This window comes from Rhinopithecus roxellana, chromosome 11 (genome assembly GCF_007565055.1).
Source record: "Rhinopithecus roxellana isolate Shanxi Qingling chromosome 11, ASM756505v1, whole genome shotgun sequence".
In the NCBI taxonomy this organism is placed as follows: Eukaryota; Metazoa; Chordata; class Mammalia; order Primates; family Cercopithecidae; genus Rhinopithecus; species Rhinopithecus roxellana.
The window spans coordinates 79,016,736-79,027,056 of record NC_044559.1 but is presented as its reverse complement, the minus strand read 5'-3'; the positions used below and the strand labels follow the sequence as shown (position 1 = coordinate 79,027,056).

General features: G+C 46.8%; 1 protein-coding gene across 1 annotated transcript in view; it reads left to right on the top strand.

Annotated features, from left to right (window-relative positions):
• Positions 1 to 9,813: 9,813 nt before the first annotated feature.
• HELLS (helicase, lymphoid specific) overlaps positions 9,814 to 10,321 on the top strand; it is a 55,912-nt gene continuing 55,404 nt past the window's right edge. Inside the window, 1 exon segment of the mRNA XM_030941204.1 lies at positions 9,814 to 9,999. Coding sequence (XP_030797064.1) covers positions 9,969 to 9,999 — 31 coding nt within the window. The 5' untranslated portion in view covers positions 9,814 to 9,968.

Genomic DNA, 10,321 nt, shown 5'->3' with positions numbered 1-10,321 from the left:
GTAAACACAAGGAAGGAAATTTGACTTAAAATTATATTATGAAAGTGTTTCATTTGAAAATTTACGTAAGCAATACTAACTTTATTAAATTTAAAGTAAAATGACTTTTGTACTATTGCAATGTATTTGAAAAATCATTTTTACAATAAATATGTAAATGATAAATGAATATAGACTTGAAGGAGTATATAAAATTGACAACAATGGGGTATATATGTTCTCATTTTTCATCCTCAGGCATAATGCTATACACAATGGTATAAAAGCAGAAAGCGAAGCTTGAAATTCTGGTCACAGCTGAGCGTGGTGGCTCATATCTGTGATCCTAGCACTTTGGGAGGCTGAGACAGGATCATCTCTTGATCTGAGGAGCTCCAGATTAGCCTGGGCAACATAGTGAGACCATCTCTTCAAAAAATTTAAAAATTAGCTGGTCATGGTAGCATGTGCTTGTAGTCTCAGCTACTTGGAAGGCTGAGGTAGGAGGCTTGCCTGAGCCCGGGGGTGTTGGGGCTACACTGCGCTGTGATCACACCACTGGACTCCAGCCTGTGCAAGAGAGTGAGCCCCTTTCTCAAAAACATCAAAAAAAAAAAAAAAAAAAAAAAAATTGGGCCAGGCGGTGGCTCATGCCTGTAATTCCAGCACTTTGGGAGACCAAGGCGGGCGGATTACCTAAGAGCGGGAGTTCTGGACCAGTCTCACCAACATGGAGAAACCCCGTCTCTACTAAAAATACAAAAGTAGTCAGGCTTGGTGGCGTATTCCTGTAATCCCAGCTACTCGGGAGGCTGAGGCAGGAGAATGGCGTGAACCTGGGAGGCGGAGCTTGCAGTGAGCCGAGATCGCCCGCTGCACTCCAGCCTGGGTGACAGAGTGAGATTCTATCTCAAAAACAAACAAACAAAAAGAAATTGGGGGAAGTTAGGCAACAAAAAAGCCTCTTATGTGAACCCTTGAAAAGCAAACACATCTTATGAAATTTTAAATTAGATTACATGTTTTATTACCTTTAAACAGTCTAAATCAGCTGGGCATGGTGGCTCGCACCTGCAATCCCAGCACTTTGGGAGGCTGAGGTGGCGGATCACTTCAGGTCAGGAGTTTGAGACCAGCCTGATCGACATAATGAAACCCTGTGTCTACTAAATGTACAAAAATTAGCTGGACATTGGTGAGTGCCTGTAATCCCAGGTACTTGGGAGGCTGAGGCAGGAGAATTGCTTGAACCCAGGAGGTGGAGGTTGCAGTGAGCTGAGATCACGCCATTGCACTCCAGCCTGGGCGACAGAGCAAGACTCTGTCTCCAAAACAAAAGTGTAAATCAATTTCTATCATTTTTTTGGTCAAGATCCTCTAATGGCATTCCTCATAATAAAAATCCACACTCTTATCCTAGTCTCCATGGTCCTACTTGATCTGGTCACTGCACGTCTTTCCAGTTTCAGCTACAGTTTATAAACATTCTGCCTGTAGGCACAGTGGACTTACTGCCATTTTTCAATTTGTCAACCTTCTGTCTACCTGAGATCTTTCTTCCCTCTGAAATGTTTTTTTGTCTAGGTCTTTGTATGGCTTATACTTTATACCGCTATTTAAGGTCACTTCCTCAGAGGACTTTTCTCTAAACATCTATCCACTCTTCTCATGACCTTACTCTGCTTCATATTTCTTTATAGTTTCTATTATATTTCACCAACTGACACTGTTTTATAATGTTGTCTATTGTTTCCACTACAGTGTAAACTCTGAGGTCAAAAACATTGCCTTATTTACTACTGAAGTGCTGATACCCCAAATAGTGCATATCACTGCCCTATGGTAGATATGGATGATTGGATTGTTTTTATTTTGGTCCATTCCTCACTGAACTTACCTTTTCATTTAAATTTTTTTCTATTGTAGATATTATGCAATTGACCAGAAACTCAAATAGTTTAAAACTGGTTCACTTGGAAAGTTAAACATTTAAAGGTTGGGTAGAAGAGAATGAACTAGTAAAAGTCAGGAATAGGGGCCGGGCGCGGTGGCTCAAGCCTGTAATCCCAGCACTTTGGGAGGCCGAGACGGGCGGATCACGAGGTCAGGAGATCGAGACCATCCTGGCTAACACAGTGAAACCCCGTCTCTACTAAAAAATGCAAAACACTAGCTGGGTGAGGTGGCGGGCGCCTGTAGTCCCAGCTACTGGGGAGGCTGAGGCAGGAGAATGGCGTGAACCCGGGAGATGGAGCTTGCAGTGAGCTGAGATCCGGCCACTGCACTCCAGCCTGGGTGACACAGCGAGACTCCGTCTCAAAAAAAAAAAAAGGAATAGGCTGGGCGCGGTGGCTCAAGCCTGTAATCCCAGCACTTTGGGAGGCCGAGGCGGGTGGATCACGAGGTCAGGAGATCGAGACCCTCCTGGCTAACACGGTGAAACCCCGTCTCTACTAAAAATACAAAAAACTAGCCGGGCGCGGTGGCGGGCGCCTGTAGTCCCAGCTACTCGGAGGCTGAGGCGGGAGAATGGCGGGAACCAGGGAGGCGGAGCTTGCAGTGAGCCGAGATCGCGCCACTGCACTCCAGCCTGGGCGACAGAGCAAGACTCCGTCTCAAAAAAAAAAAAAAAAAAGTCAGGAATAGGAATACCAAGAGAATGTGGGATCAGAAAGGACAACGGACAAGAGTGTTTCCATAAAGGAGTGATTAACAGTGTTATGTTGCAGTGAGGTTCAAATGAGAACTGAGAATGTCCATTAAACTTAGCAGCGCTGAAGTCATTAAACCTTAGTGGGCTACTTTGGTGTATGCTGAATGTTGCAATCAGAGGGTTGAAGAATCAGTGGGAGGCAAGGAATTAAACATTGCTAGTGTAGATAATTATAAAATAAGCTTTAAAGGGGAAGAGAGAACTGATAATAGTTGGTAGGGAAATAGGAGGTTCCAGCTGGGTGAAGTGGCTCGCGCCTGTAATCCCAGCTACTTGGAGGCTGAGGTGGGAGGATTCCTTGAGTTCAGGAATTAAAGGTTACAGTGAGCTATGATGGTACCACTGCACTCCAGCCTGGGCGACAGAGTGAGATTTTATCTTTTAAAAAGAGGGGATAGTGATTTCCAATATAAAATAATTTCTGAATAGGCAGCAGGGAGTTGGATCCAGAGCACAGGATGAGAGAGTGAGAAAGGTATTCAGGATGCAGATGGGTTTGTAAATTTGACGTTGGTAAGCTGAAGGGGGACTTCTGTTTTGTAGCTATTATTTCCTTTGTGAGGTAGGCCAGAAGTGGGGCTATCTACTGTAACAAGAGGGAACCAGGGTTTGGTTTTGTTTTGACTTCTATAATTGGATGGATGGTTATGCACATTAATATGAAAAGGATTCTATAAGAGGAAGACATTTTGTGTGGGTAGGGAAAAATAACTTGTAACATCATACTTAGAAGAAAATCCCCAGTGCCTCATTTGGAGGGTCTGCCTCTGACTTTTTGTGCCATTTCCCCTTGCCAATTCGGCTTCAGTCATGCTGGCCTTCTTTCTGATACTCAAACATGCCCAAGTGTATTCCTGCTTTACTCTCTGTACATGTGTAGTTTCTGCTTGGATTGCTCTTCCCCCAGGCTGGCTAGCTTCTTGGCATTTGGTTCTCTGCTTAAAGCGCCTATCACTTACGCCGGGTGTGGTGGCTCATGCCTGTAATCCCAGTACTTTGGGAGGCCAAGGCAGCGGATCACCTGAGGTCGGGAGTTCAAAACCAGCCTCAACCAGCAAGACCCTGTCTCAAGACCCATTTCTTTTTTTTTTTTTTTTTTTTTTTTTTGAGACGGAGTCTCGCTCTGTCACCCAGGCTGGAGTGCAGTGGCCGGATCTCAGCTCACTGCAAGCTCCGCCTCCCGGGTTTACGCCATTCTCCTGCCTCAGCCTCCCGAGTAGCTGGGACTACAAGCGCCCGCCACCTCGCCCGGCTAGTTTTTTATATTTTTTAGTAGAGACGGGGTTTCTCCGGGTTAGCCAGGATGGTCTCGATCTCCTGACCTTGTGATCCGCCCGTCTCGGATTCCCGAAGTGCTGGGATTACAGGCTTGAGCTACCGCGCCCGGCCTCAAAACCCATTTCTACTAAAAATACAAAATTAGCCAGGCTTGGTGGCGTATGCCTGTAATCCCAGCTACTCGGGAGGCTGAGGCAGGAGAATTGCTTGAACTCGGGAGGCGGAGGTTGCCGTAAGCAAAGATTGCGCCATTGCACTCCAGCCTGGGCAATAAGAGGGAAACTCCATCCAAAAAAAAAAAAAAAAAAAAAAAAAAAGTGCCTATCGCTTCTTCAGACACCCAATTACCCAGTCTAAAATAACTGTCCAGTCACTCTCATGCCACCCTATTCTAATATTTCACAGTTTCCCTCTTTTCACCCCAACTCCTGGAATGTAAGTTCCATATCAACAGGGATGTAGTCTGTCTGGTTCATTGCTGTACAGCTCCTATGATAGTTCCTAGTATCCAGGAGGCATTTTAATTTTATTTTTAATTTTTATGGGTACATAGTAGGTGTATATGTTTATGGGGTATGTGAGATGTGTTGATATAGGCATACACTGTGAAATAAGCACATCATGGAAAATGGGGTATCCATCCCCTTAAGCATTTATCCTTTGAGTTACAAACCATTCAGTTATATTCCTTAAGTTTTTTTTTTTTTTTTTTTTTGAGACGGAGTCTCGCTCTATCGCCCAGGCTGGAGTGCAGTGGCCGGATCTCAGCTCACTGCAAGCTCCGCCTCCCGGGTTTACGCCATTCTCCTGCCTCAGCCTCCCGAGTAGCTGGGACTGCAGGCGCCCGCCACCTCGCCCGGCTAGTTTTTTGTATTTTTTAGTAGAGACGGGGTTTCACGGTGTTAGCCAGGATGGTCTCGATCTCCTGACCTTGTGATCCACCCGTCTCGGCCTCCCAAAGTGCTGGGATTACAGGCTTGAGCCACCGCGCCCGGCTTCCTTAAGTTATTTAAAAATGTGCAATTAAGTTATTATTGACTATACTAACCCTGTTAGGCAATCAATAGTAGGTGTTATTCATTCTTTCTAACCAGGAGGTATTAAAAAAAAAGCAAAAAAACAAAATAAATGTAGACTCTTAAATAAAAGTGAATGAACAAGCGTGTTCACAGCCACTTTGAAGGGAAGGTTTGCACAATGGCAAAGACGTGCCAGGAAATGCACCAATGCACTTTTATTAGCAAGTGTGGGGCCAGATGTCAGTTGAGATGTCTGTTCTTTGAGAATCAGATGAGATTTTCTTGAACTCCATTTCGTGTATTTGGACAAATTCTCTCTCTCCCTTGCCCATAGAGCAGAATGTCCAAGGAAGAAAGTTTCTAGAGAAAAACAATGAATGGAGAAAAGATTTAGGGAGGTGGACCACAATTGAATTTGTATTAGTCCATCTTCACGCTGCTGATAAATTACCCAAGACCGGGTAATTTATGAAGAAAAAGAGGCTTAACGGACTCAGTTCCACGTGGCTGGAAAGGCCTCACAATCATGGCAGAAGGCAGAAGATGAAAAGCACGTCTTACGTGGTGGCAGGCAAAAGAGAGAATGAGAACCAAGCGAATGGGGTTTCCCCTTATAAAATCATCTCATCTTGATCTTGTGAGACTTATTCACTACCACAAGAACAGTATGGGGGAAACCGCCGCCATGATTCAATTATCTCCCACCGGGTCCCTCCCACAACGTGGGAATTATGGAAGCTGCAATTCAAGATGAGATTTGGGTGGGGACACAGCCAAACCCTATCAGAATTCAAAAGAAGGAACAAGGAAAGGTTTTTCAGCACATTAGGGAAAACCCCATAAAACGTGTTTCAAAAGTCAAAGGGAAAGCAATTTTGGAGGATAGGTTGGTAAAGTGCAAAAATCTTTTTTTTTTTTTTTTTTTTTTTTTTTTTTGAGATGGAGTCTCACTCTGTCACTAGGTTGGAGTGCAGTGGTACGATCTTGGCTTACCACAATCTCTGCCTCCCAGGTTAAAGTGATTCTCCTGCCTCAACTACCCTAGTAGTTGGGATTACAGGTGTGCACCACCACACCCAGCTAATTTTTGTATTTTTAGGAGAGATGGGTTTCACCAATGTTGGCCAGAACGGTCTCGATCTCTTGACCTCGTGATCCACCCGCCTCGTCCTCCCAAAGGCCGAGGATTACAGGCATAAGCCACTGCTCCCGGCCCCAAAAATCTTAAGTAGAGTGAGGGTGGTGGGTAACGTGGCTTATGCTCTGACATGCCTGTTATTTCATACTCTGGGAGGTCAAGGTGGGAGGATCCCTTGAGCCCAGGAGTTCAAGACCAGTCTGAGCAACATAGCAAAACCCTGTCTCTACAGAAAATTTTTAAAAATTAGCTGGGTGTAGTGGTATGTACCTGTAGACTTAGCTGCTCAGGAGGCTGTTGTGGGAGGATCACTTGAGCTCAGGAATTTGAGGTTGCAGTGAGCTATGATTGTGCCACTGCATTCTAGCCTGGGCAACAGAGCAAGACCCTGTCTCAAAACAAAGCAAATCTTAAGTAGAGTGAAACGGACAGCTATGTTTTAGATTAGAAGGAGATAGGATTTAAGAGTAGCTATTAATAGAGGCTACATTTTATCTTGAAATAATATTGAATGAACTAGGAATAAAAATGTTATCAAGCAAATGGACTCACTGCCCATTACACACAAAAGCCAATAACTATGGCACCTGCCTTTGAGAAAAGAAAGGCTTTATTGCAAGTGGTCAGCAAGGAGACAGGAGTGGGCTCAAGCCTGTCTCCCTGATTTAGGGTCTAGGGCAAATTTTAAGGGCTCAGAGAGCAAGGGAAAAGATTTAGGAATGTTGGCTTGGCAGGGTCTGATTGGAGGGCTTCAAATTGTACCATTTAACGTAAGGTACTGTTATAGAACTGAACTTTGGTCCACTCGCCTGGCTCAGAAAGACAAGACTTCCTCACTGAGCTTTTGCAGCTGTAGGAATTGGGGCAGCTCATGCTTAAGACCCAAACTCCTGATGGCTTGCAGGTAAGGATTTTTAAAGGCAGGGGTAAATTTCAGGAAAGCAGAAATTACAGGCAAAGTCACCAATTAATACATGGAGTCTATGCATTGTTTTGACTGCCATCTCAAAGGGTAGGGGAATGGGGCTTGGGGAACAGGTCATAGATGGATTAAAAGATTTTCTGATTTGCAGTTGGTTCAGGAAGTGAAGTTTTGTCTAAAAATTTGGTGAGCTGGGTGTGGTAGTGTGTGCCTGTAATCCCAAAATTTCTTTCCCTTAGACTTGGGAGGCTGAATGGGAGGATGGCTTGAGCCCAGGAGTTTGAGACCAGTCTGGCCAATATAGTGAGACTCCATCTCAATTTTTAAAAATTAAAAAACAAAAATTTGGGATCAGCGGAAAAGAACGCTAGCTCTGCTTGTGTGTGTGACCTCCTCCAGGCCCCTAGGAATAAATTTAGAACAAATGAGGCAACAGAGTGCCAGCAGATGTGTTTGGTGGGGCTTGGGGTTTCTAAAAAACATCTTAGAGACATGTGTTAAGATTATTACCTCTAGTTTTAACAGAGGAACCAAACATCTCCTGAATCCAACTTCCTGGGCTATTGTTTTAGGCTACTATTACCTTCTTCCTTATCAAGTTGCTTATTTACCTGTCAGGGCTAGCTAGGTTCCTAGAATTTCCCTTGAAGCAACTCAAGATTTTCTTTTATTCCCATGGTTGGGGGGCCCATAGGCCCCTAGAGAAAGGGATCCCTACTCCATCTCAGTATGTTGAGGACTTTTTTTTTTTTTTTTTGAGACAAAGTGTTGCTGTATCACCCAGGCTAGAGTGCAGTGTTACAATCTCAGCTCACTGCAGCCTCGACCACCTGGGCTCAAGTGATTCTGTCACCTCAACCTTCCAAGTACTAGGACCACAGGCACCCGCCACCACACCGGGCTAATTTAGGAAATTTTTGTAGGGGTCAGGCACAATGTGTCACGCTTGTACTCTCAGCACTTCCGGAGGCCGAGGTGCGAGGATCCCTTGAATCTGGGAGTTCCAGACCAGCCTGGATAACATGGCGAAAACCCGTCTCTAGCAAAACACAAAAACACACAAAAACCCCAAACCAACAAAAATCAGCCTGGTGTGGGCTAATGTCCACCACTAAAATGTCCCGGCGTGGTAGCGTGCACCTGTAGTCTCAGCTACTTGCTAGGGTGAGGTGGGAGGATCAACTGAGCCCAGGAGGCGGAGATTGCAGTGAGCAGAGATCGCGCCATTGCACTGCTGCCTGGGCGACAGAATGAGACCCTATCTTAAAATATAGAGATAGGTTTCGTTTCTATTTTTTTTTTTTTGAGACGGAGTCAGAGTCTCTCAGTTGCTCAGGTTGGAGTGCAATGGCGCAATCTAGGCTCACTTCAACCTCTGCCGCCCGGGTTCAAGCGATTCTTCTGCCTCAGCCTCCCGAGTAGCTGGGAATACAGGCGCCTGCCACCGCGCCCGGCTAATTTTTGTATTTTTAGTAGAGACAGGGTTTCACCATCTTGGCCAAGCTGGTCTTCAACTCCTGACCTCGTGATCCACCCGCCTTGGGCTCCGAAAGTGCTGGGATTGCGGGCGTGAGCCACCGCACCCGGCCGGTAAACTATTAAATTTTGTGCAGACACAATCATACAAGTTGTGGGAGTCAAAACGAAGGAAACAGGTGGTTGCATGGCAAGTATATTTAATGCCATACGTCCTAAGAAATTGGAGGTGGGAAAGGGAGCCCTGGAGAGGGAGACAAAGGAAATAGTTGAAAAGGAATGCAAACAAGAAAAGGAGGAATTGAAAGCTGAAGTGAAAAGCAGGGGCAAGAAAAGCTCCGCTCCTTCCTTCACTGCCCACTTGAATGAATGAATCCTGTTTGGTTTCCTGAAACTTCCTTCTGCTGGCCACTCCGCTTGGTCCATCACTGCTTTCAGCTCGCCCTTACCCTAAACAGCTTTAACCCAGTCATAATCTTTTTTTTTTTTTTTTTTTTTTTTTGAGACGGAGTCTCGCTCTGTCGCCCAGGCTGGAGTGCAGTGGCCAGATCTCAGCTCACTGTAAGCTCCGCCTCCCAGGTTCACGCCATTCTCCTGCCTCAGCCTCCCGAGTGGCTGGGACTACAGGCGCCCGCCACCTCACCCGGCTAGTTTTTTGTATTTTTTAGTAGTGACGGGGTTTCACTGTGTTTGCCAGGATGATCTCGATCTCCTGACCTCGTGATCCGCCCGTCTCGGCCTCCCAAAGTGCTGGGATTACAGGCTTGAGCCACCGCGCCCGGCCCCAGTCATAATCTTAATATCCTGTTCCTTCTCTTTCCCGTCCCACCCACAAAAAAGCCCTCCTCTTGGTCATTTTGGGGGATTTTCACTCAAGATGTGAGCCGCGCGCTGCGGGTGCGGCGAGGCTGGCCCTATAAAAATGTGTCTGACATCCTTGTGCGGATACGCAGACTTCTCCACCTATAGGATCACGGGCTAGGGGGTGCTCAATCACAGCAGCCAACGTGTTAAGGCGCCTTGCAAAGTATTAACAGCGCTATCAAATTTTAATTACGTAGTTCGGAACCATCAGTTATGTGAGGAAACTGGGTCCTCTACGATCGGCCGCCTCGCCCATGCTCAAAGGATAATTACAGGCTGAGTTCGGCACCACGACCCAGTTTCCTCCTGACAGAGGTCCAGGTACAGGGTCACGGTCGCCACAGCTCAGTCTGACGAAAACCGCAAGCTGCGCCAAATCTCGCGTAGCGGGGCTGGAGGGCGGGCGGAGAATGTAAGGTATCGCGAGATGACAGGATTTTCCCGCGAAGGAGAAGCGCGCTTTTTTCCCTGGCGGGGGATTTGGCGAGAAGGCTGGGCCGGCAGGGGCTGTGAAGAATTAGCTCGCGGCATTGCAGGCGCTGAGTGGAGGGGACCCGGTTCCCGGGTGCGTGTCCAGGCATGCCAGCGGAACGGCCCGCGGGCAGCGGCGGTAAGTGAGGAGAACCTTCTTTCGGGCGCGGGTGTCGGCATGCGGGGCTGAGGTGGGCAAGCATGGAGGCTGCGGCGGAGCTTGGGGGAGCAAGCCGACCCCGGGCAGGGATTGAGGAGGAAGAGAGGGTTGGGAAACTGCAACCATGAGTGGAGGAGACCCCGGAGTTGCACATATTAGCATGCCGGTGAAGATTTCACATAGGGAACTGCATTTTCCCGAGCATCCCGAGTTGTAAACTGTGGTCCAGGCGCTTGTAGACGTTGCGGAGACCTACTGGTGTCTTCTGAGAGGTGATGCTGGCGTCCCCTGGGTCTCCACC